This window comes from Rhincodon typus, chromosome 30 (genome assembly GCF_021869965.1).
Source record: "Rhincodon typus isolate 14 chromosome 30, sRhiTyp1.1, whole genome shotgun sequence".
Taxonomy (NCBI): Eukaryota; Metazoa; Chordata; class Chondrichthyes; order Orectolobiformes; family Rhincodontidae; genus Rhincodon; species Rhincodon typus.
This window is the reverse complement of record NC_063361.1, coordinates 23,812,094-23,838,806: the sequence shown is the minus strand read 5'-3', so window position 1 is coordinate 23,838,806 and position 26,713 is coordinate 23,812,094. Positions and strand designations below refer to the sequence as shown.

At 38.7% G+C, this 26,713-nt stretch overlaps 2 protein-coding genes across 8 annotated transcripts; one reads left to right on the top strand and one right to left on the bottom strand.

Moving 5' to 3' along the window:
* The first annotated feature begins 644 nt into the window (after positions 1–644).
* On the top strand, positions 645–15,015 carry tmem106a (transmembrane protein 106A). The gene is made up of 7 exons (XM_048614463.1): positions 645–926; positions 4,223–4,286; positions 4,385–4,544; positions 6,305–6,445; positions 7,482–7,525; positions 8,418–8,471; positions 9,620–15,015. Exons 1-7 carry the CDS (start codon positions 707–709, stop codon positions 9,765–9,767), a joined length of 831 nt encoding a protein of 276 aa, XP_048470420.1. The 5' UTR covers positions 645–706; the 3' UTR covers positions 9,768–15,015.
* A 1,661-nt stretch (positions 15,016–16,676) lies between these two features.
* LOC125486563 (coiled-coil domain-containing protein 200-like) lies at positions 16,677–25,296 on the bottom strand. Of its 7 annotated transcripts, none has more exons than XM_048614464.1 (5): positions 25,036–25,296; positions 24,302–24,405; positions 21,811–21,868; positions 20,580–20,647; positions 16,677–17,428 (listed from the first exon to the last, which is right to left on the bottom strand). In XM_048614464.1, the coding sequence occupies exons 2-5, from the start codon at positions 24,371–24,373 to the stop codon at positions 17,363–17,365; spliced, it is 264 nt and encodes an 87-aa protein (XP_048470421.1). In that variant the 5' UTR covers positions 24,374–24,405; positions 25,036–25,296; the 3' UTR covers positions 16,677–17,362. The 7 variants fall into 7 exon arrangements, 3 of the variants coding, with proteins under 3 accessions (XP_048470421.1, XP_048470422.1, XP_048470423.1); XM_048614466.1 differs by having other exon boundaries at positions 16,698–18,281; XM_048614465.1 differs by lacking the exons at positions 24,302–24,405; positions 25,036–25,296 and adding an exon at positions 22,788–22,890.
* Positions 25,297–26,713: the final 1,417 nt, after the last annotated feature.

Genomic DNA, 26,713 nt, shown 5'->3' with positions numbered 1-26,713 from the left:
CCTGCTGTGTTCATCCAGCTCTACACCTTGGTATCTCAGATTCTCCAGCATCTGCAGTTCCTACTATCTCTTAAAATAGTTAGGTGCTTGTTTTTGACCAGCACAGACTTGATGGACCCTTTTATGCGCTGCAGACCTCTGATTCAATGAGAACTTGCTGCTTTTTTTCTTGTAATAAAACAAAACACTATATTTAGTAATTGATTCACTTAGGTGAGGATGAGAGTCACGATATTTAAGATTAGTATTAATTTGTGCACCTGAATATTAAACATGTTGCCTTTGCATGGGAGCAGTTATAGCTTCAAACTAACACAAGTTGGAGCCTTGATTTCTCCTTCTCATAATTGATCAGCTTCTGAACCAGAAATTAGTTTTACAGTTAATGGAAATGGAACTTTACTTGAAATTTGTGCCCAAGTCGAGGAGTGCAAAAAGGTCGCATGACCCTTCAAAGCTTCTTTCTTTCCCCAGCCTCATTCTCCTTCAGTCAATATAAACACTAAACAAAACAGAAGCAGTATTTCAAAGCACAAAGCTAGACCGGCACATTAGTTCCAGTGTGACTACAGAGACTGTAAGTTTCGTGATACAGGTTAATAATGTTCAGCTTTGAAATGTATTTTGAAATATTTTCAGTAATATTATCTCTGTACAGTATGACTCTTTATTTTGAATTCATATTACAGGACTAGTAAAAGAAGCCATGGGTAAATCATTCTCCCATTTACCTAATTTTGCAAGACAAAGCAAGAAAGAGGATGCAGCACCTATCGTGCCCGAGACTGAAAGAACAGTTCCAGAAAACACAAACGAAGTACAAGAGAGTAATGGAGAGGCCAGTTCTCATGTTCCTTATGTAGAGTTTGTGGGAAGAGAGAGTATCACATGTCCCACCTGTCAAGGAACAGGACGAATACCCAGAGGTAGATAATTTTCTTAGCACGTTCGCGAGAAGGATGATGTTAGTCAAACAAAACATGCTTCATCCTTCCTTTCTCCAGTAGTAACTCCCTGCCACCCCTGTTTAAAGGAGAGGAACATTCCACTGTAGCCATGAACAAGCAATAACAATTCCAAACACGCTGTTGTTGGCAATACATTTGTCAACTCGGAAGAATTAGGGACAGTGTTTTATGAAGTAGTATTGATGCCAAACATATAATGGTGACATTCTTCTTGACATTATTTTAACGTATTTATTTTATTTACGTCAATGCTGTGCCCTTTTCCACTGCTAAGTGTGTTCTATATACATGCTCTCTGGCCTTAGTTGTTGCTACTTTGGATCTAGAAATTATACAAGTCAGTGTTGCCAATGTTTGTGATTTACTGGAGAGAACACTGCCAATGGCTTGGACGCTGTTCAGATATCTACAGTACAAACAAATGCCGGTTTACATTGAGACTTCTCTGTTCCTTTTGAACAAGTATGAATTTTAGCAAAAGTGTTTTGACAGTTACTCTTTAGGAGAATTCTTTGCGGTTCTGTTCTGCTCTGTAACTTGGACTTATGTGTCCTTGATGAGTTTTAGTGGGGCTCAGACTGGCCCAGGAATTGGAACAACAGTAAAAGACCAAAGTTATCTAATTTAGCTTTATCACAAAGCAAAATGCTGGAGACTAAAATAAAAATAAAAGAAGCTGGAAATGCTCCAGAGGTTGGATAACATCTGTGGAGACAGAAACCAAGTTAACAATTCAGGTATAACAAGGTGTAGAGCTGGATGAACACAGCAGGCCAAGCAGCATCAGAGGAGCAGGAAAGCTGATTTTTCAGGCCTAGACCCTTCTTCAGAAATGGGGGAGGGGAAGGGGGTTCTGAAATAAATAGGGAGAGAGGGGGAGGCAGATAGAAGATGAATAGAGGAGAAGCTAGGTGGAGAGGAGACAGTTCAGGTCAATAACCTTTCATCAGTTTATCACCTGAAATGTTAATTCTATTTCTGTCTCCACTGATGCTGCCAAACTTGCGAAGTATCGTCAACAGTTCTGCTGTTTGATTTTTCACTGCGAGCCTTTTTAAAAAAAAATATTTTGATTAAGTTGATTTAATGCAAATCCTAAGTTCAAAGTCAAAAGGTTGTTCCACAGAATTCTTTACCTAAAAGTAGTTCGCAAGTTTTCAGAGCTAACTTAAGCTGCCAAGTTGGTGAGAGTCTTACTCATGCATTCAATAATGGGACAGACATTATGCAGATAAAATAATTGCATATTTGTTAGACAATGATTCTTAATAAGTTGAGTGATTATTTTGACCACCTGCATGTTACGTACACCAGTATCCATAAATTGAATTAGGCAGCTAAGACCTTCAGAGATTTCCAAATATATTTTTGTAAATATAGTAAGTTATTTTTGATTACATGTTATTTCCCTGTCCAGAAACCGGCACTCAGAATTTAGCTCTTTAGTTATTTTAATCAACCATGTTATGATACACCTCAGAGACAGGTGGGACTGGAACCTGGATCTACTGTCCCAGAGAAGGGTTATTACCACAACACCATAAGACCCTCGAATTCAGCTTCTGTTTTTTATGGATAAATCTGGACATGTGATGATACACTTTGGGAGGAGATGCGACTTGACCAACACCTATCAGCGACAAGAGCCTGATTGGTGCTGAACTCGGATCTTTTTCAATTAACCTGGTTAAACCTGTTACGACACAGTGGAGCAGGTCAGACTTGAACCCAGTCTTCCTGGCTCAAAGGTAGGGACACTCCAATGCACCGCAACAGCTACTGGAAACTCAGCTTTTTTTTAAACTAACTTGTTTAGACACGTCACAACTGATGGGACATGTATACAGACCTTCTGGTTTCTAGTGTAATCTGATCAAGATGTGTGTCACATCATATTTGGACAGGTTGATTAAAAATATCTAAGAGCTGAGTTTAGTGAGGCTTGTGATTTTAAAGGAACATGCTTCATAATGGTGCATTCCCAAATATCACACTGGTGCATTTTTAAAACACTCTAAAAGAAAGACAAACTGTTTTTCACAAATTTAGCATTTCAGAAGTCAGTCCAAAGCCAGTGAGGCACTTTTAAATTCTTGTAAAATAGGAAAGCATAGCAGCTAATTTACCCACAATCAGTCGTTTGATATTGTTAAATGATAATCATAGTCTTAGAGTAATACAGCAGGGAAACAGGCCTTTCAGCCCAAACTGGTCCATGCTGACCATGGTGCTCACTCAGTTAGTTCCAATTGCCTGCATTTGGCCCAGATCCCTCTTAAAACCTTCCCATCCATGTACCTATCAAAATATTTTTTTAAATGTTGGTATTGTACCGGCCTTGATCACTTCCTCTGGCAGCCCATTCCATTTATGCACCACTCTCTGCGTGAAGAAGTTGCCCTTCAGGTCCTCCTCAAATCTTTCCTGTCTCACCTTAAACCTATTCCCTAGTTTTCAATTCCTCATCCCTGGAAAAAAGACTGTATGCATTCATCCTATCTATGCCCCTCATGATTTTATACACCTCAACAAGGTCACTACTCATTCTCCTATGTTCCGAGGAATAAAATTCTATCCTGGCCAACCTGTCAATGTAACTCGGGTCTGCTAGTCCTGGCAACATCCTCATGAATCTTCTTTGCACACCTTCCAGTTTAACCATGTCTACCCCATAACCGGGTGACCAAAACTGTACATAATATGCCAAGTGCGGCCTCACCAACAACTTGTACAACTGTAGCATAATGGCCCAATTCCTGTACTCATTGCGGCGACTGATGAAGGCCAGCATGTGAAATGCCTTCTTCACCACCTTGTCCACCTGTTACGCCGCTTTCAATGAACTGTGTACTTGTACTCCTACGTCCCTCTGTTCCACAGCGCTCTTCAGGACCTTACCATTTACTGTTTTAGTATGTTATTGCTTAATCAACATCAGATCTTCATGATGTTGATTAAGCAATAATATTGGTCAAGATTGATACAATTGGATCATTTTATGGCTGCCTAAAGGGCTTTGATTGAATGTCTCATCTGAAAGGTGGCGCTGTTAACTAAGTAGCCCACCCTCAGTACTGCCCAGAGTGTCAGCGGGGATTATGTGCTCAATTCACTGAAGTTGTACTCCTTTGAAAGTTAGTGGTGAACATAATACCACAGAGCAAAGCTGATATAAAACTGCAAAATTTCACTTGCAATGCCGTAGGTAATATGATGTTTCAAAGTTTGTTTTCTTTGTTTTCTTGCCTTTCCAGGTCAGGAGAATGAGCTGGTTGCTCTTATTCCATACAGTGATCAGAGGCTGCAACCGCAACGAACGTCAGTATTAATAGTTTACTGTTGTAACAATTCGGTATTTTACCAACAGCCAGAAAGAGGAAAATTGGTTCCAATCTTGGGGTATGATTTCTTTGCAGAAAGCTTTATGTGGCAGTTGCTGTGGTGATCAGCCTCCTGATTAGTGGACTTGCAATCTTCTTCCTGTTCCCACGTTCCATTAAAGTAGAACATGTTGGTATTAAGTCAGCCTACGTCACCGATGACACGACAAATTATAGAGTTGTTCTTAAAATAACGGTAGGTCCATCTTACATTAGATGTAATTTAAATTCTGGCCGGAATGTGGCTTCTGTGAGCTATACTGTCTGTTGCAAAATTGGAAAATATCGGTTATATTGGCACATTGATCTTTGCTGAAAATTTAAGGCAACTTTATTCTGCAGCATCTGATGCAAAGGGTGGCAGTGGAGGACAACAATTGCTGGCCTTGCTATTAACATACACATATCATGGAAAAATTTTTAAAAAGTCAGAACTAAATATTCAACAGACACTGCCTCCCTATTCCAAAGGACGAACTTCTCTGATGTAATGGTTGTGTACTAAATGATTTGGACTGTTTCAGTTAAGCCTCCAGAAGATCCTACTGCATAACATGAAACTGCCCACAGCTCAGCACCAATTAATACAAATGTCTCATTTTACTGTACTCTGAAAAGCCAGAATGATGGCTGTTTTGGAAAATGGAGAAGTGTCTACTGTTTATTAACAGTAGACACTTCTCCATTTTCCAAAACAAGGTAAGAAATGATGTTATGGTTTAAAAACCATGAACAGGAGTAGGCAGCTCAGCCCCTCAAGCCTGTTCTGTCATTCAGTATGATCACGGCTGATCTCATCTTGGTCTCAAGTCACTTTCCTGCCCATTCTCCATAACCCTTCAACCCATTACTAATTAAAAATCAGTCTGTCGCCTTCTTAAATTTGTTCTCTGACCCAGCATTCACCACACTCATCATAATTCCACAGTTTCATGACCCTTGGAGAGAAATAATTTCTCCTCATCTTGACTTTAAATTTCCTACGCATTCTCTTAAAACTATGATCTCTCATTTTAGACTGCCCCACAAGAGGAAACGTTATTTTGATATCTACTTTGTCAATCCCCTTTAGCATCTTGTATATCTCAATTAAATCTCCTTTCATTCTTCTAAACCTTGCAGAGTATAGGCATAAACTGTTCAGTCTCTGTTCATAAGGCAAACCCACCATCTAAGGAACCTCCTGTGAGCCACCTCCAACTAAATCCTTCCTCAAGGATAGGGCCACCACTGTACACAGTATGTCAGGTGCAGTTTCACTAATGTCATCTACAGTTGCTGCAACTCTCTTCTTTTAGCAAAAAATGCCAAAATTCCATTTGCCTTCCTTATAACCCAGCTGTACCTGCATCTTTGTTATCTGCCGTTCATGCACGAGGACCCAGATCCCTTTGCTCCGAAGCATTCTGAAGTTTCTCTTCATTTAGATAATAAGTTGCCTTTCTGTTCTTCTGACCAAAATGGATAACCTTACACTTAATCACGTTAAACTTCATCTGCCACATTTTGGCCCAGTCACATAACTTATACATTTCCATTTTTAAATTCCTTATTTCGTTAATAAACCCATTTTCCACCTATTTCAGTGTCATCTGCAAATTTGGCTATAGCACCTCCTATCCCTGCATCCATGTCATTAATATAGATTGCAAATAGTTTGGGTCTGAGGACTGAATCCTGTGGCTATCTGTTCATTACATCTTGCCAGCCAGAAAAAGACCTGTGTATTCTGACGCTCTACTTTATGGTTAGCCTATCCTCTATCCAAGCTAATAAACTAACCGTAACCCCATGTGATCTCTCCTTGTATATTAACTTTTTGTGCGGGACCTTCATAAATGCCTTCTTGAAGTCCAGATATACTGCATTTACAGCATCTCCAGTATCCACTTTGTATGATGCCTTCATTTCTTCTCATTGGGCTTTTGATTGCTAATTTCCTTTTCTCTTTTGCAGAATATAATAAATGTAACGAACTACAACTTCTACAGCATCAGCATTACAGATCTCAATGTGCAGATTGTGTTTTTTAATGAAGTTCTAGGAACTGTCAACATCAAAAACACTACAGTTTTCAGGCCCTTGGGAGGTGGCCAGGTAATGAATATTGGCTCAGTTACTATGGGTGCTGTTGATGTTGTTGCTGTTTTAACAGGAACGTTAATTAAATTTTCAACGGGTTACCCAGAGCAGCGTAATGGCATACCTTTTCAACATGCAAAACTTGTATCTACTAATATCACTAGCACTTACTTCCACTCTCATTGGTTTTGTTTGCTTGTGTTAAGCTCTAGTTCTGTATTCTGTCAAAAGCAGATCTGGCTAGCTTTTGGGAGATAAATAACAGTATTTACAGTAAAAGTCTTTAACTTCAGACACATGCCGTATGGTAATTTTGATCTCTCTATTGAAAGTGAAAAGTGAAAACAAAATACAATGTAAGTTAAGATTGGGACTTGCTCTGACATATGACTTTTTTTCACTTATAACAGAACAGAGTGTCCATATAATTAAAACAAATGAATGGCTTCGTTTTGTTCAATCAAATTTTAGCAGTTTCTCAGACAAGCACTTGAAAACACAGTATCTTTATTGTAGCAAAAACAATATGATATTTGGAGCCCTTGCAGTATTTGGGAAAAATTGTTAAGGGAGTTTATTGGAGGCACAGTAACTTAATAGGTAATAAGTAGGTTTATGCAGATTAGGAATATTCCTTGTTAGAAATGCAATTTGAGTTTTGCTTCCTGTTCTAATGAAATTTAGACCAAATGCATACAATAAACCTCACTAATTGCTAAGGATCACTAATTATTAATGAGTGCTATATATAATTAATTCAGTGTGGAGAAGTTATCACAGATTATTTACTGACACAGATGGAAGGAGGACATCACTGTAACAAGATTCCTTCAGATACTGCTGTCAGAATTGCTCAGTTTCAAATTTGTCATGTTTTGCTTTACAGTTCAAACACTTTGGTGAATTTCATCATTGTTAGTGTGATTCATATTTGTAAACAATTACAGTTATCTTAATTTCATAGAAAAGACCATTTCCTTTTACACTCTGTCAGTCTTGTGTGTCTTTTGCTGATCTATATAGCGTGATTACATATTTTCCTCTATTTCAGATTTTATATGAAGTGACTGCCATGTTAGATGATTTAGGCATGTAGTAAGTATTATAATTGTTGTTTGGAATTATCTGGCCATCGTGGAAATAACAATGGTTTAGGGTAACAATTCCCTTGAGTTACATGTAATGAAAAATAATCTCACTATTCAGTGTAGAAACAAACAAAAATTACACTATGATGTAAAAGAAATAATTAATATTCATTTCGTGCCCTCTATGACTTCAGAAAGTCTTAGAATGTGTCACAGACAATTGAGTAGTCTCAACAGCAAGGCCACTTAATTTATGATAAATTGCAATTCAGATTTGTTGAAGGCTGAATATTGGCCATCACCAGTAGAATTTGCTGCTCTTAATAGATTCCATGGTGCATGTTTTACATTCATCTGAGAATTTAGACATGACTTTGATATAACATTAAATGCAGAAAGCCTCTGACAACCTCTCAGTGTGACATTGACCTGGTAGCCTAAATTCTATACTCCACTTTGTACCATTGTTTCTCTCAGGTTTCTGATTCAGGTGTGAAAATTACTAATTGAGCCAACCTAATACATTTGAAATTCATTTTTAGAGAATGTCTAAGGTGATTGTAATAATTTAACACTGGTACCTTCTGGGCATTCCCAAAAACAGTTACACCTTTCATTTCTCCTGCTTCCTTTCCTGAAGATGACATCTTTTATTGAGCGACTGTTCTGCAGTCTCCAGCAACTAACGTAGCGGACATTCTTCATTATGTGAAGCTGAGACCGTGATTGAATTGATACCTTTGATTTTAAATTAATCTTAATGCTATCTCAAAAACTCCTATTCAGAGAGAATAGTGATGGAACCACTAACAGTATACAAATATAGATGTTACTGAGTAATTTGCTACAAATGTCAGAGAATCTGTAACATTATCTTTTTTTTTGTTTTTGTCTTTAAGCCATTACTGCACAATGCCTGAAATTAAAGTGCACAATATTGTGATCTCAATACAGTAAGTACTGTAATACTAGACTGTTTCTTTAGTTGGTTGAATCTCTATGCAGATGTAATCAAAGTAAATTAATCGAGTCATAGAGTCATACAGCACAGAAACAGACCATTCAGTCCAAGCAGTCTATGCTGAACATACTCCCAAACTAAACTATTCCCAATTTCCTGCGCTTGGCCCATATCCCTCAAAACATTTCTTCTTTGTGTACTTATCCAAATGTTTTTTAAATGTCGTAACTGTACCCACATCCACCATTTCCTCAAGAAGTTCTTTCCACACATGAACCATTCTGTGTTTAAAAAAAGTTGCCCCTTGTGTGTTTTTTTTTTAAATCTTTCTCTTCTCACCTTAAAAATATGCCCCCTAGACTTGAAATCCCCCACCCTAGGGAAAAGACACCTGCCTCTCACCTTATTTGTACCCCTCATGATTTTATAAACCTCTGTAATTTAATTTACTTCATCTAACTGGACCTCTATACTTAACCCTTTGGCAGTGCATCCCATGTCTGAAGGGAACAGTATAATGGCCACATATTCACATATTTTTCCTATTTTTCCTTCTTATCATGAAGGACAGGATGTTCTGTTCTGCATAAGCAGATTGTTTCTGTGTAGTGGTGATTTCCTGAAGCAGACAATTTGTTTTTTGTTGTGGTCCTCTGTTGGAACAAAAGGGTTTTATCCTGGATTACTCCTTTAAATACTGTTCTGTACCTGTGTGATTACATCTTCTTTTCCAACTGGTCTGTTTTCCACAAACAATCTGATCTTCTGTGCAAAACCAAGAATGTGCTGTCCCTTCCAATTTCAATCTGTGCTGTAAATTAGAGCCTCAGTCTGTATATCCTTGCACCTAAAGATGACTTGCAGTTTCAGTCACATCCTTCAGGTCTTGCATTTATCCATGTATCACTGTACTTGGGAAGCTACTGCTAACAGCTAGTCACATTAAAACAATCAACTTGTGAAATCCAATTATTTAATCCTGTTAAATAGAAGCCTTGCTCAAATATGAACAGAGTTAGAACTACTATTGATTGCTAAAATGGATCAGCAAATTAAATGCACCAACAGTCTTCCAAAAATGTGTTTGTAAAAATAACAGGATAAAACTATTGTTAATTCTATTTTTTAAATCTTTTCCAGAGCAACAGTAACAGCTTGGTATCTGTCGCACTCTGAGCAAGTCTCCTTTGATGCCTACCAATATGTTGATTGTGGCTCCAACACCACCCGTCTTCACAGTCCCTACTACCCTTCTCAGGGCAACCATTTGCAAGAGCTGCTCAGTTAACGCAAATGATGTTAGTGCCCTTTCACTAAAGGCTTCCAGCATGGCACAACATGTCCTCCTCTGTGTGTAGATGTTGTGCTCCTGGACTGATGAGATGATCCATCAACCAGTTCTGCACTCGTCTGCCTGATTATTTTATAGTGCTCTGTGTGGCAGTGTTACACATGTAAGAGGAGTACATTAATTTGGATGTCAAGCGTGTAATGGTAATTTGATAATCTGACAGTTCTAGTAATGGAACATTCTGCTGAATTACCGGAGCTGGACGATAAGTTAAATTTAACTGGGGAATGACTAGGGACTGAACTGTGAACTAATGTTTGTTGATTGATTTCAGATATAATAGCTGCACCTTTTGTGGCCTTGAAATTTAAATATGTTTCCTTAAATAAGTCACATTTCATGCATTAGGTTGTTGCCCCCTTAGTAAAGGGACATAAATGTCCAAAATGCTTCTTTTCATGCAACATTCGTAGGCAACATTCTGGACAACATCTGAAAGGTTCTTGTACATTTATAGAACATTAATACTGCAATCCCTGAAAATACTTAATTACAGAAAGGTAGTATTCCCAATCACTAATATGCAGTGACAGATTATGCAAAGTCAGATACCCCAACACATTCTGATGTGTTCTTTATTGTGTTCTGAAAAGCCACATTGTTTATTATACTAGTGCCATTTGTGAATATACACTACAGCTCCTGTATGGTTCAGTGGATAAATGTATTGAGATATTGAGCTAATTGGGTCAAGATCACCCTCTTTTTGATCCTGACTTGTTCTGAATTTAGATGATCTCAGTACAAAGAGAGGGTTTAGATGATTCAAGTGCAAGTTACCTCAGTGTTCATGAACTAGAGCATGAAGAGTTCACTGTGATTCCCACTTTAATTATGAATGTTAAGTGAATTTAAGATTGATGTGATGCTTCCTATAATTGAATCGGTTGCAGGCCCTCAATAACAGCCCCAAACTGATTCCAAAGAGTGCACAGGAAAGTATATTGCAGTGGGATGACATCCCTTCAGCAAAGGGGAGAATGTTGGAGAGGAATTTTTTAAAAAATAAGCCTTATTTAGATAAATACTCAGCAAAACTTTACAGCCAGCCCCAAAAGATGCCCCCAGTACATAAGCATAAGGAGATCTGAGTGTGACTGTGTCTCGGCCATACAGAGCAGATACCCATATTTTAAAAGCCTTAGACTTACTAATGTAGTTAATAGTCCTGATTCAGTATTTTCTCTGTAATATATGTAGTGTTCTCTCCCTTTATTCATTGGGGAGGATGTTAGCATTTACCACTTGCATGCACACTTCAAGTTCTTTTAGTGATGGGACGGAAGGTGTAGTTATTAGCACAGAAGATGTTATTACAACAATATCGGTCACAGCTGACCACATTATAAGTGCAGTAGTTCATTCCTGCTCGAGCAGTTTTTAACCATCGAAGATTTAAAGTAATTTGAAGCAGGATATTGTTCTTGCCTTAAACTGAATCATACAAACCCAAGCAAACTTTTATCCGAAGTTTACTTTGATGGGCAGTTGGGAAGAATTCATTGTCATGATGCATGGTTCTTGAGTGGTTGCTATCCATTGGATTATGTTTGTTGCTGAGCGGAAACATTCTTTAAAACTTAGTTTCCCACTTTTGATGCATGTTTAATAATGACCCAGTTAGAAATTGATTGATTGGGTGAAGCAGAATTTGCTTCCATTAAATTTGCAAACGCTGCATCAGATGCTTTTACTCAGTTTGTAAGATACATGTGGTCTTTTGCATTATTTCTACCTTCAGTTTTGCTCATTGCTGCAACCACCTGGAACTTTAGATTTGCATCAGCAATAGAAGTAAAGCTGTCCTGTGTTGTCCCTCACAGATAATTAAATGTTGAAGAATTGTTAGTATTTCTTGATTTAAGGAATACTTCTGTGCATTTACTGTTTCAGGCCAAACTATAATCTTGTCATATTCATGTTTCAATTTGAAATTACACTTTCTCAAGTAAACTCTCTGTCCGCACATCCAATGGTTTTGGAGCTACCAATCATGGTGCATTCTGAATCTTGAAGTAGGAGTAAACAATTGTTTGGTAGATCGTGCCTTCTTAAAGGAAGAAAGATTTGTGTAGTTAGATTCTGTGGGATTTCAGTCGAGTGTTGAATGGAACTGTAAATCAAAGAAAAGTCACAACCAGGGCTAATCTTATGTTTTGTTAATCTGTATCATATTGAAGTTATTGACCAAAGTAATAATTATATTGAATCTGATTAAACCAATCCATTCTGTCCTTTGTGGTGGTCACTGACAATTGCTGATTAGCATAAGGGCAAATTTTATGGCCTTTTATATGCATTAAAAACAGCAGATTATCACAGAATTTATTTTAAATGACCAAAGCAAGTAAGTACATTGGATATGTGGTGATGTTAGTCCTTAAAATTTATTCATGCTTCTGATATTTTAAAAATAATTAAAGCTGAGTTTAGTAAACATTTCATTGTCTAAGAAAATGTATTTATGATTTCACAGGCCAGATGAAGTGTTTATTTTCACCCTGATGATGTTTGTACCCATAGTAGTTAGGTGAACTTAGTTAGGTGATAAATATTGTGTGTAGTCACTTTTGAGTTGCTAACATTTCCTGAAGGCAAAAGTACTTATTTATAGATTCAATTCTATTTAGCAGTATGATCACTTGTATGCAATACTGTGTTTCCTTCACAGGGAATACATATGAGGTTCGTTATCATGTAATGTAAGGACATTTTATTTTACTAGGAATAATATTTATGTAATATAACAATATACATCATCAGACATAAAAGACATTTCAAATTTAAACTGATACATGTATTTTAAGCTTTTGCTGTAATATTCCTTTCTTTATATTGCTGTGCTATACTTGCCTCCTCATTTTTCTTTACTATTATTCATTGCATGAGCATTGCTGGCGGGGCTAACGTTTAGTGCCGATCATTAATTTCCAATGTGGTATCCAGTTGCTTTCTTGAAATTCTGCAATTCATGTGGTGTAGGTGCACCAACAGTGTTTATAGGGTGGGGTCTGGGATCTTCATCCAGCAGCAGTGAAGTGAGAAGAATATCTTATGTACAGAAAATATTTTCAGTGCAGATTGACATGACAGAATTTATTATTCTTTGACTCTTCTTGTATGTGTATTTTAATTAACTTTTATGCCTGACACTGCACTATTATAGGTACAAAGTTGAGAAGTGGTGTGCAAACTTGAAAGGCTGTAGACAAACAAGTGTGCAAATTATATGTTTAAAGTTTGAGCCCTTGACAGCCAGTGGGTGTGATGCACGAAATGGGAGTACGTTAGTCATAGATGTACCTCAGTTAGTAAATTTGTGGCCTAAAATGTATGTGGCCATGCAGACCAGTAAGTGTCATACTCAGTCTCTGGTCTGTTTTACATCTGAGCATGGACAGCATTGGACATGCTACAGGTGGCCTCAATGCCCCGGAGCTAGTTAACTGAAGTATATCTGAGTTCTTGCTCTTGAGTATTATATACCAACTCTGGCTAGTAACTTCAAGTGATGGATTTAGATGGGATCAGGCTCTGAAGCAATGATCTCCACATTTGATAGTTCACCACTGTTCACTGCCTATGCTGAAGCATAAAGAATAGCATCTTGGGCAAGAGGTATGTAAGCTGTAGACACTTGTGGAACTTCTGTCCACAGTCAGAATCTTCAGGAAATTGAAGGAGAAAACAAGGATTCATTTTGAGAACTTGCTTGGTATGCATACTAATATTAATGATTGAAATAGATCAAATGAGGAACTTCAACTGAAATAATTTAATTAACATCTCCATTATATAATTATATTTTTAGATTTTTAGACTTTTAACAATGTTTTACAATTAGCATGTTACTTTGATGTTTAACTTTGCAGAGTATTTCACTCATTTATGCATAAACTTGTTGGTGCAATGACAAAGGACAGAAGACCTTCCTGCAGAGTATTTGAGCTTGCACTGTTCCCTAAAATTGCGTCTAATATAAATAGACGTGAATGAAGTTTAAATGTAGTTCGCATAAAATTCTATTTACATAACTGTGTTCTCATTTTTAAATATACAAATTGCCAGATATGAGGCAGTAAATTAAAAATGAATTTTAATCCTGAGCTTCAGGTGAATTTAAGCTTTGTTTGGCTGGCTCATAACATGACCTGAACCCTGGATTAAGTTTCAATTTTGTAATTCCTTTGCAGGTATCATTATTTCACGTAATTAAGTATTCTAAAGACATCTTTCAAGGCAGCCCATGATAATTAGTTAAGCCTGTGAAATAGATTGCCTCCTTGCAATAAATGTTTTCAGTCTGTATTACTGATAAATCATGGGATGAACACAAAAGGTTATTAAACTACACTAAATAATAACACAGCTGGTAAACCACCACTGCTGCTGTGTGATGGGGTTTTACTCAGATTTTCTTAATTAAATATTCTCAGTGGAAGGTAGGCTAAACATTTTAGTTAGTAATTGAGCCTAACAGTGATTTGAAACATTGTTTAACTAGGTAATTAAGTGATGGGGCCTCAGTCAGCCAGGTTCAAGTAAATAACTTACTTGTGGAGTATCCCAGTCATATATCTTCGTGTATTGGGAAAGGTATCACTCTTCTTATGTAGTTGTGGACTGGGAACATCTTGTTCTGAAAGGTCCTTAACTCCTGCCATTGAGAAAACTAGCCCTGAATTGGGTGCTCTCAGTCAACTGGTGTGAAACCCTCAGTGCAGCGCTTGTACTCTTGGATTTAACTGTTCAGATTATAAAGTAATTTCTGATGTTAATAATTGATGGCATGAAATTATATCACCAATAACATCATTGAGTATTTATCCATGTGCAAACCCAGTGACACTTTATGGTAACCACACTGCTGTAGTCCAAGGAAAATGTAAAAATGAAAGTGTTGATCTTAACGCTACTAATTACATTGGTTTATGAAAATGGGAAAGATGTTTTCATTCATTCTTTACGTACAGCCAATATACACAACAGAAAGATAACTGGTAATTGAATTTTTGATGTCCAACTTAATTGCAAAATGATAAAATATTCTTTTAAATGTAGTGAGTTTTGTGGAAAGTGTTGTGTCACACTTAAGTATTGTTTTAGTTTGGTACTACCCTATGTTTTCAAATGGATTGTCTTGTAATTGTGGCTTTTTTGCTGATTAAAGGATAATTGACATTTCTTTGTGATGTTGAATTACTATATTAATGCATAGTAATTTGTAATTAATGGAAATCAGTTGCAGGCTAATGCGACAGTTGTGACCTGGATATCAATACTGAACGTTTTGAAATGGGTTAGGAGGATTAAATGGCATGAAAACTATCACCACCTTGGATAAACTGGGGTTCTCTTGCATTATCATTTGCAAGTCATTCATGTTTGCTCTGGTAACACGTAGATGGAATTCTGTCAAAGAATGTCAATTCTAAATATGACCTCATATTCCCATTCAGATTTAATTTTAATTTCTTTTCATTGAATATATAAACTGTTTCATGTTCAGATTATCTTAAAATGCTTTCACAACTACTGGTCTCCCTTACAGCAACAAATTGTATTGATATAGTGCCTTTAAAATAAAACATTCCAGGATACTTCACAGAGTCTATATAAAACAGAATTTCACTTCACATAAGGTGGTAGTAGAGCTGATTACCAAAAGCTTGGCCAAAGAGGCATGTTTTAAGGAGTGTCTTAAGTAAAGATAGGAAATTTTAGAGAGGGAATTCCAGAATTTAACATCTAGGTGACTATAGGCATGGAGCATTTAAAATGTGCCATGTTCAAGAGGGCAGAATTAGAGTTCTGCAGAGATCTGGTTCTTGGGTCTGTAGGAGATTACAGAGATAGGGATGAGAACATGGAAGGATTTTAAAATGAGGATCAGAATTTTGAGGTCAGGATATTGGTTGACCAGGAGTTATCGTTGGTCAGCAAGCACAGATACAATAGGTGAATAGTACAGAGTATGAATAAGGGTATAGACAGCAAATCTTTTGAATGGCCTCAAGTTTTCCAACGGTAAATTTTGAGATACTAGCTTGGAGTGCATGATAATAGTCAATTATAGAGGTAAAAAGGGCAGAGTTGGGCAATGTTGTGGAGATGAGAAAAGGCCGTCTTAGTGCAGATGCAGATAGACGGTCAGAAGTTCATATTTAGTTCTTAAATGACACTAGGTTTGTGAACAATTTGATCTCGAGGCTGAACCATCGTCACAGAGGGGTAGTCTTGCAGGGACTGAAGATGGTGGCTTTGATCTTCACACTATTGGAGGAAATGTCTGCTCATCCAGTTATGGATATCAACAAACCATTTAGCAACAATGGTGGAATCGTGAGAGGTGGTGGTGGTGAGATCGAATTTAGTGTCATCAGTGAACATGTGAAAGCTGTTTTCAGTTGAAGTCAAGGAAGGGAAGTATGTAGGTGGCAAGTAGAAGACAATTAGACCAAGGCTAGAGTCTTAAGGGTCCTGCAAGATATGCATGAGCAAGAGAAGCCATTGGTGATACACTGGCTATAATTCAATAGGCCAAGGTCAAGCCGCCATAGTCTTATCAGACCATCCAGCTGCTCTCTTAGAGATGACTGGTGGTGGTTTAGCCTGAGGGCCACCATACTTCAGGCGAGGGGAGAAGCTGAGAAGTTCGTGGTAGCCTCAGCCGGTGATAGGAATTGAACCCGCACTGTTGGCATAGCACTGCTTTGAAACCAACTGTCCAGCCAACTGAGTTAAAATAGGTAAGAATGTAACCACATGGGTGTAGTCCCACACAGATGGATAACAGTTGAATGACACTGAAGATGGTGTGGTCAACAATGTCAAAGGCTTGCAGGAGTGCAAGAGTGTTTACTATTGTCATCATCACAAAGACTGTCATTTATAACATAATGCTATTTCAGTGTGATGGCTGGGGCAGGTATCTGAATACAAGAATCCAAACAAGGGCATCCTTGATGCTGGCAGAAACTGGTAGAAGTGCTACAGGGAGTAACATTAGTGTTTTAAAACCCTGGGTTAGTAGAAACTACGTTTTTACTTGAACCGTGAATAAATTAACCCGATCTTCAGTTTATGGCAGTAGATCTAATCGTATCTTCAGATGATAATGGCAACACATCTGGGTTACATCTGCTTATTCTGGCATATTTTGTGTGATGCATTTGATTGGAACTCAGCACTGCTGGAATGTTCCTATTCATAATGTCCAAATGGTGAACACTGCACCTATTTAATTGCCTCACTTTATTGCTGGTATAGAATGTTGTTGTATCACAAAAAATACAGCTCCCTTGGCTGCTTCTGACCAAAGCCTAAAATTTGGAAACTTTGAGAGCTGTTATGTGAATTTTGCATGACATGTTTACCAAGGATAGAACATGGGAGACTGGCTAGGGATGCATTGGATTGTTCATGTATACAGGTAACAACAATACAGCATTTCAGATTAATTGCTCAACTCAGTCTCAACCACAATGTTGTGGCGGTCGAAATAGGCAGTCTGTGCTGGTGCAGATGGATGGTCAGGCATTCATTCCAGGCTCATAAATTGGTGTTTGTGAACTCCTTTGCTTAGCCTCAGATATCGTCTTTAAATGAGAAACATGTAATCAGTTTAAACATCATGTTACTACCATACACAAGCTAGTCTTAATTGAGCTGCTAGCATCTAGCATGAATATTGTTAAATAGTTGCGAGTCATGTACTGAACCACAAATGGATTCGAATACATAATTCCTCACCGTTAAACTCCCAATCTTGGCTATTCTTTGACAGAGCATTCAACGCTGTAAGGGGGAGGGATGCATGATGAATAATGTCTTGAAACAGTGCTAAGGAACATTGATAGCAAAAATAAGAATGTATTTGAATAAAGTTCTCTTTGTTTAAAATGTTTAATCTGTTTCATATGGGCACATTAATGGAACTTCTTTTAATAGTATTGCACATGGTAATTTCAACCCTAGAAGTTGGTCAGACCTTTTTTTTTCAAGCAATTTGAGCATATAGTGTAAAAGAATTGTTGACAGGAATTGTGTCCTGCAGTGGAACAGATACATTTTGAAATAAGTGGTTTATTGCACTGTGACTTCTTTATAAGCGTCATAGAGAAGTATGGAGTTTATACAGTAACTTTCAGATTAAATAAATTTAGTCCTAGTTACAGAATCAAAGATTGTAGAGGAAAAGGAGGAGTTGTGCTAGTAGGTGACAAATAATGCATAATGTTGACAAGATTTTGAGTTGAGCTTTTCAGACTGGTACTGGGGTTGTTCAACAAGCTACATGGATCAATCAGGACTATTTTACATTCTGGTGTTGTCCATTTAAAGCACTGCTAATACAGAACTTTTCTCAGTTGGAAGGAAGAGTTTTCATTATCTTGAGTTTAATGATCTCAATAATTCAGTTCTTCACCATTGTTGATTATAGTCTGTAGACTGAAACCCAAAAAGGAACAAAGAAAAGGGCACATTAAAATCATCGTCAGATTTGTATTCAACAAACAAGAGCTTTATGTGCAGGCCTATACTTTAAGGTTTAACATACTTATGTTTTAATTTGTGTATATTATTTTGGTTCGCTCCCAATACACTTCATGCAGGTTCATTTAAAAAGACAATTCCCTGGCATCCCTTTGTCAATTACAAGCCCAAACATACCTTCTCATTTCATCCGCTCATGATCTGCTCATAAAACTTAACCCTTTTATTTGACATTTCAAGAGATTACGTGGGGCAACATTCTCTCATGTTCACTCCAAGTTGCTGTTACATTAATGTTCAGACTGAAATAGCTTAAGGTATTTGCTAGTAACAGTCAACACAGTGTGGAGCTGGAGGAACACAGCAGGTCAGCCAATATCAGAGGAGCGGGAAATGTAAAACTACTGTTCATATGCTACCTGGTTGCATGGTTGGCTTTTAATGTTACCTTAGTGAAACAGCTTTCTGATCTTATGTATACAAATCTGCCTTTGGAGTTCAAAATGAACTGGAGGAGTTGCTGGTTTTCTGTGGGTCTCGAGTGCTTTTGTTTGACTGTTTTCCAAACCGAGAACTCAGTGTAAGACCTGAGTCTTAAGACATTTCAGGTTTACACACATCTCCAAGTGATCCACACTGTGTTGACTCTGACTCCAGCATTTGCAGTTCTTGCTATCTCCAAATATTTGCTAGTAAGGGTATTTCAGAGTCGAAAATATGCAGCAGATACCCAGCAATATAATGCTTGACCTACAGACTATTTAAGGGTCTGGAAATAGACTTTAAAAGTCCCAAGGTCTTACACTGAGTTCTTGGTTTGGAAAACAGTCAAACCAAAGCACCCGAGACCCACAGAAAACCAGCAACTCCTCCAGTTCATTTTGAACTCCAAGGGCAGATTTGTATACATAAGATCAGAAAGCTGTTTCACTAAGGTAACATTAAAAGCCAACCACGCAACCAGGTAGCATATGAACAGTAGTCATATTGGTGTTTTTACTTCCTTTTGAAGGCAAACTTTCATACGAAACAGCATTCCTGCTCTCATGGATCCAGTGGTAATGAATGTTTTTCATATGGATACTTAACCTTGCATGTGTTAACATTTCAAAAACGCAACAATGTCATTCACTGGTATATATGTTTTTATGTATGAGTCTAGATGACTCGTTTGTATGTGTATATATGGGTGTCTGGATGTATGTTTTTTTTTTAAAAAGCCAATCTCAATGGACTGGTCATGTGGACAGATAAGTGGCAAAATGGTTTTCAACCCAGACAAGTGAAGTGTTGCATTTGGGGAGGCCAAACAAGGTAAAGGAAAATATAATTAATGAGAGAATGTCAAGAGGTATAGAGGAAGCCTGGGAACCTTGGATTGAATGTCTGCAGATGCCTGAAGGTAATAGGACAGATCGATAAAGGTATTTAAGAAGGTATGTGGAACCCTTTACTAGCTCAGGTTCAGAATATAAGAGCCAGGAGGTTCTGGGAGAAGTGTATATTAGTTAGGCCACAAGTTGAGTACTGTGTGTAGTTCTGGCCACCTCATTACAGAAAGGATGTAATTGCACTAGAGAGGGTCCAGCGGAGATTTACAAGGATATTGCCAGGTTTGGAAAAGTGCAACTATGAGGAAATATTGGACAGGTTGGCATTGTTCTCGTCAGAACAGAGGAGGCTGAGGGGAAATTTAGTCAAGATGTACAAAATAAGAGTGCACTGGCTGAGTGGATGAGAAGGAGACTTTTTCACAGGAGAAACAACCTTTCTGCATCTGTCGTGTCAAGTATCCTAAGAATCTTGTATGTTTCAGTGAGGTCACCTCTCATTTTTCTAAATTCCAATGAGCACAGGCACAACCTAGTCTACACCCCCACCTCATAAAAGTATTACCCTTCACACCTGGTATCAGCCAAGTGAACTTTCTTTGTGCAATTTCAATGCCAGTATATCTTGCCTTATATAAGGAAACTGAAACTATTCACAGTAATCCAACTGTGATCTGACCACTGCCTTTTATAGATGTAGCAAATCCTTCCTACTTTATATTGTAGTCCCTTTGAAATAAAGACAACATTCGATTTGCCTTCCCTATTACTGAAATTGGGTTTTTTCTGTGATTCATGGACAAGAACTGTTCTGTATCTTTTTGTCCAGTGTACAATGTGGAACAATACAGGGTTCAGTTCATAGAAACTGCATCTGCATTTTGGAAAAAAGTACAAAATCATGCAGACAATGAACACTTACTGAGTATCTTTTAACACGTTTATAACCAGGGCTCTGAGCTTCAGGTGGAATTTCAGGCACAGGAGCTTCTAGAAAAAGAGAAAATCTCAGCAAATGTGATTTTATATTCCTATCAGTGACATTTTGAAACTTTACCATTTCTTATCCTGCCTTCTATCTCCTCCCCTGACAGGTCAGCCTTGGAATTCATTGAGGTTCCAAGGAATCTGCAGCCCTCAGCTCCTTACATAAGAATCCATGTTCAAAACTTGTTTACAGATAGGGCATCCTGGCAGGCTATCGACTTTGGGTGAGTATCTCCTGATCGTAGGCTCCTATCCATAAATGCTCAAAAACAAAAACCAGGAATTGCAGCCCTACTTAGTTATGCCCCTCCATGCACAGAATCTCTAAACCAGGACAGCAGCTGGAAACAGTTCAGCACTAAACAGACAATTAACTTGATTGAGGGCATCCTCAGCTGTAATGGTTAGTACAGCATCACATGATGCATCTATCCGTTAAGCTACTGGGCAGCTCTATCTTGCACTTTAAATCATTAGGGTATTTGGAAAGATGTCACAGAGTGAGGCTATTAAAAAGGTCACATTTATTGCCAAATTTTGTCTGAAATTGGTCTTCATTTCGTATTGTGGACGCAATGGTCTCTGAACTTTTGAACTGACTCAATCCTTGTTCTTGCCTGATTTGGGGAGATATAGCCAAACCTGAATCTGTTACTGTCTGATAACTCAAACACGCGTAGCATGCAAAATGCAGAACCATACCCCTGGTCTTATGACAGGATAAATGGGGGAAATGGCAACATAACATTGAAAATAAAGCAGGAGGAGAGAGTTTGTTTGAAAGGAAATGAAAGTAGGTTTAAAAAATCAAAACTCATGGGGCAGGTTTGGAAAGAAGTCAAGACAAATGGTGACAGTGATGACCTTGTGCTTTGATTTTAAAATGTGTTTGTTCCAGAGGAAAGAAAGACAGATCATATATAAGGAATTCTTCAGTTTTTGTCCTTTAAAAGAATAAGATAGAGCAGGAGCTGGTGTAGTTTGATGATTTTGGCAAGGAGGAAAATTCTGAAGGATTACCGGTTTGCACTTGAAAGGAATAGGACAGGAGCATTTTGAGAAACATTGACATCAGAAAGTAACACAAAACCAGCAAAGCTAACAAAAGAAATATGTCTTAATTAAGATATATACTGTATTAAATATAATATTAACTGTACTTGTACCTTTGCTTCTTGTTGGATGATTTGAAGGTTTAGATCGTTTCTTTTTCATAAGCTCCTCCTGAAACAGGAACAATGAAATCATATTTTCTAACTATGGCCCAGAAGAAGCCAAACAACTTGTTAAGATAAACTGGTGGGTGTTTATGATCTCTGGAACAATATGAAAGAATGACAAAAAGCAGTTGTGAATTACAGTCGGTTCTGCTATAATACGTGTTCCGTCAACGCGAACTTGTGTTGGCTATAATACGATTCCATAGATGTGCGGAGAAGTACGCACTGACATCACGATCGTTTCATGGGCTTTGACGTGAATAGGTACAGTGTTAGCGCTGAAGGAGTTTCCGCGTTATAGCAGAACCGACTGTGTGCGGTGTTGTTGTTAATCGGTCTACGAAAATTTTCCAGCCAGGGCAACATTGTGGTAAATTGCCTCTGCACTTTCTCCGGTGTCATCACATGCCTTCTAGTGGATTCCAGAACAGTACAAAATACCCTAGCTGTCGCCTGCAAGGCCAGCTGCACGTGGTACTGTCTGGACTCTGCTTAATGCTAAGATCTCATTACACATGTTGATACAATCAGGGAAACGGGGAGAGACAATGACATGAGGTAGATGATCAGCTATGATCTAGTACAATGGTGGAGTGGGTCTGAGCAGCCAAATGGCCTATTGCTAGTCCTCTGTTCCTCAAGCATGGGGACAGACCAGCCACACTTTTCAGGGGAGAATACATTAAGGGAAATTACTTTCTAATCAACCTGTTCAGAGATGTTATTACACACTTCTCGAACAGATGCAACTTGAACCTAGGCCTAAACTGCCTGTTTGTGCACACACTGTGTAACAGGTGCTGTCCTGTTACTGTTAAAACAATCTAACATGCGGTATGTGGATCTTGCATGACTGTTGCAAATTGAGGAAACATTTGCCTGGATTCTCTAAGGTCCCAGTGGACATATTTCTCAAACACCACCTTTAACAGTTGACTTCTGGTTGCAGTGGAGTATACAAGACACCCAGGAACCGTCACCATAGTGCAATATTTAAAACAGGCAGTAATGGACTTTTAGGTCATTTGGACTTGCAATAATCAAACACACTACGACTGGGGTTCTTCCAAGATTCGCTGCGCCACACAGCTTGGGGATTTGCCAAGTTTGATCAGGGCCGTGCTCCAATGGTAGGACAGCAACATCCCAAGGTTGGCAACATAAAACAAATCAGCCAGGTTTAGAATTACTGATTTCTGGCCAATGATCCCTTTTCGAGAAATGAAAGGGCGCTGGAAGTATAAGCACAACAAATCTTCAATAGTGTCGGTTACACATAGAATTCACAGGCCATTTGAGCCTCCAGCTGCAAACAGTGTTTAACTATTTTAAATCAATCCAGTTGGACGGGTGGGACTTGAGCCCAGACTTTCTGCTGTGGAGAAAGGGACACTACCACTGAATTAGACATCCCCCTCAGTTAGTATTCATATTACACGCAATTGATCTTCTGTCAGAACTTGTGCAATAACACAAGTCCCTTTAACCCATCAGAGAGTCACAGTCATTGTACTCTACAGCACAGAAAAAGGCTCTTCAGCCCATTGTGTCCATGCTGGTCAAAAGCAACCACATAACTATTTTAATCCCATAGCCTTGTCTGCCTTGGCATCACAATGGCACATCTAAACACTTCTTAAATTTATGATAACTTCTTAAATGTATGATGGTTTCTGTCTCTACCACTCATTGCCAGTGAGTTCCAGATTCCCACCACCCTCTGAGTGAAAAACAATTACCTCACATCTCCTCTAAACCTTCTGCTCTTTAACTCTATGCCTCTGATCCAGGCACCGTCGTGGTAAATCGCCTTTGCACCCTCTCCAATGTTATCACATCCCTGCTATAACGTGGATTCCAGAATTGTAAAAAAACCCCTAGCTATCGTCTAACCAACATTTATACAGTTCCAGCATAATGTCTCTGCTTTTAAACTCTATGCCCTGGCCAATTAGGGCAAACACCTTAACCACTTTATATTCCTTGTCCCGCTACCTTAAGTGGATTCTGATCCTCGGCGCTTCCCAGGATCGGACATTCCCTGTTTATCCCATACAAGTGCGTCAGCTCATACTCATCCCGATCTTGCAAATGTTGATAGCTATATTTACTCCTTTTCATAAACAAATCCGAATTGTGGTTGGAAGTTGCTGTGTGTATGGCCACTGGATTCACACAGCACCTGACCACCTCAGTAACCAGCTACAATCTGCTACATTCACACGTATTGGGGCTTATCACAGGGCGACTTTGCAAGCAAGAGGCAGCCACTGTAAAGGAATGAGAGACTGGATCACAAGGACAACTGGCCAACCCGACTCAATGGACAGCTCCCTCTGACACCAGCTAGGGCTCGGCTGAATCAATTATGTGTTCATTACCTACTTGCGGCTGTAAGTCTCGGTGTGCAGAAAGGATGTGTGAAGAGAGCTGTTACCTCCTGTGCCTTGACTCTCTTATCCAGAATCCACTGCCTGCGCCGGCCTTCCCAATGCATTGTAGAGGCCATCGCAAAAGATCACGGAAACTGCAGATGAGGGGCTGAAAGGGAGGGAGGGTGAATGAAAACTTACTTCGAGCCCAAAGCACCAAACTGGCAGCAGGGAGCTTGGGGTGACAGCTCCAAAGACCGACACATACACACACATATTCTCACACACACATACACACACACATATCCTCACACACACATACACACACATTCTCACACACACACATATTCACACACATACACACATATTCTCACACACACATTCACATACACATATTCTCACACACACGTACACACATATTCTCACACAAACATATTCACACACACATACACACATATTCACACACACATACACACATATTCACACACATATTCACATACACACACATATTCATACACACATATATACATACACATATTCACACACATCTACACACATACATATATGTACACATATACATACACATACACACAGTAACATAAACATACGCACACACATACATTAACATACACATACACACACATATATATACACACACATATATATATACACCCACACAAATACACACGTATATACATACACATCTACACATACTTACATACACATCTATACACACATACACCCACACATACAAACACACAGTGCAGGCGTCGCTTAGCAACTGGACGCCAAAAGTTACCGATGGTGGCGCTTGCGGTCTGTCTGTCGTTGATTTCCCGCGACAAATGCTTCTTGATAAACTCCAAAAGTTTTATTTTCGAACACTGCCAGCCTTTAGCCCTTTTGCAAGATGAAGTCACGGTATTTTTAAATCTGGTTTCACTTGCCTCCCCCCGCCGCCTGCTTTGCCCCCCTCCTTCCCTTCCTTCTGTATCCGGGTGAAATCTACAACACAGTACCAGGTCCCCACCTCAGTTTACACACTCAGCCGCACTGTTCTCTGCAGAGTAAGGGCTGAGTGATGGCTGACTACGATAAGGAGCAGCATTTAAAGTGGTGTCATGTTAAAAGGAGGAGCCACACCTGAAACCGGGAGTGTGTGTTTTTGTTTTCAGTAAACCGTTAGATTGCAATTTCTATTGGCATCATTCAAACTTTACAGCCTCATTCCTGGTTATAAATGTAGATCTCTTTGGAATTTCAATAACCGAGTGGTGCATGACAAAACTAAACATTCCAGATGCCCAGAAAGTTACATCAGATGAAGCACCAACTGGGAATTGATCAAATAGTTCAACCAAGTACAAACTATCAGGAGTGCATTCAGTGAGCACACAGGAGTTAGACGTTGCATGATAGCAAGGCCTCCATAACCCACAATGTTCTCTACTTTTTGGTTAACTGACCTATTTATCACACCAAGATTGGCTTCCTTCCTCCGACTGATCACACTGTGGTGCAAGAAACATAACAAAAGGCATACATATATCTAACCATCTCCCATGGCTAGGACTGCAACAGATGAGATTGTGTTGCAAGACATGGTCACGTATCAAATATTTAAAATGTGCACAGTCTAAGGACAGTAAAATATTGATACTCAGCAATATTGATACTCAGTACCCGTGTTTGGTAACAAAGTGCAAGTTTGTAGAATCTAGGAACAGCATTAGCAATTGTGTGTATTTGTCCTCATCAAGAAAAAGATGACAGCTGGGTCATTTTGTTTAAGCTAACACCCAGTAACAGCAAAGAGGGCACATGTACCTTGTAAAATAAAATTTGGTGAAGTAGATGATACAATAGGGCTGTGCTGAACCATCACACAAGAGAAACAGAGTAGAATTAACAATAAGAGACATAAGCCTGGTATGGAAACACAGGCGAACACTCAGAAAGTTGACATCAAGTGCATAAAATGGAGGAAATCAAACATTTTCAAATGTGAGATAGTAGGAACTGCAGATGCTGGAGAATCCGAGACAACAAGGTGCAGGGCTGGATGAACACAGCAGGCCAAGCAGCATCATAGGAGCAGAGAGGCTGACGTTTCGGGCCTAGACCCTTCATTGCTTTGCAGTGTAAACATTGCTGTCCATACGAAAGGACTATATGCGTAGTCCTTGTTTATACGCAAGAAGTGATTCTTTTGGATTATACAGAAGCCTTGCTTCTCCAACTGCCTATACACTGCAACTGTATATCACTGAATGCCTGTAAGGATCAGTGTGACCACTTATCTCTTGAATCAGAAGGCTATGCTCTATTTAAGTGCTGTGCCTGAAATTTGAACACACTATTAAAACTGACTTCCTGTATAGTACTGAGGGAATGCTGTGCTATAGTGTCATCGTCATAGAGTTGTCCAGCACAGAAACCGACTCTTTGGTCTAACCCATACATGCTGACCAGATATC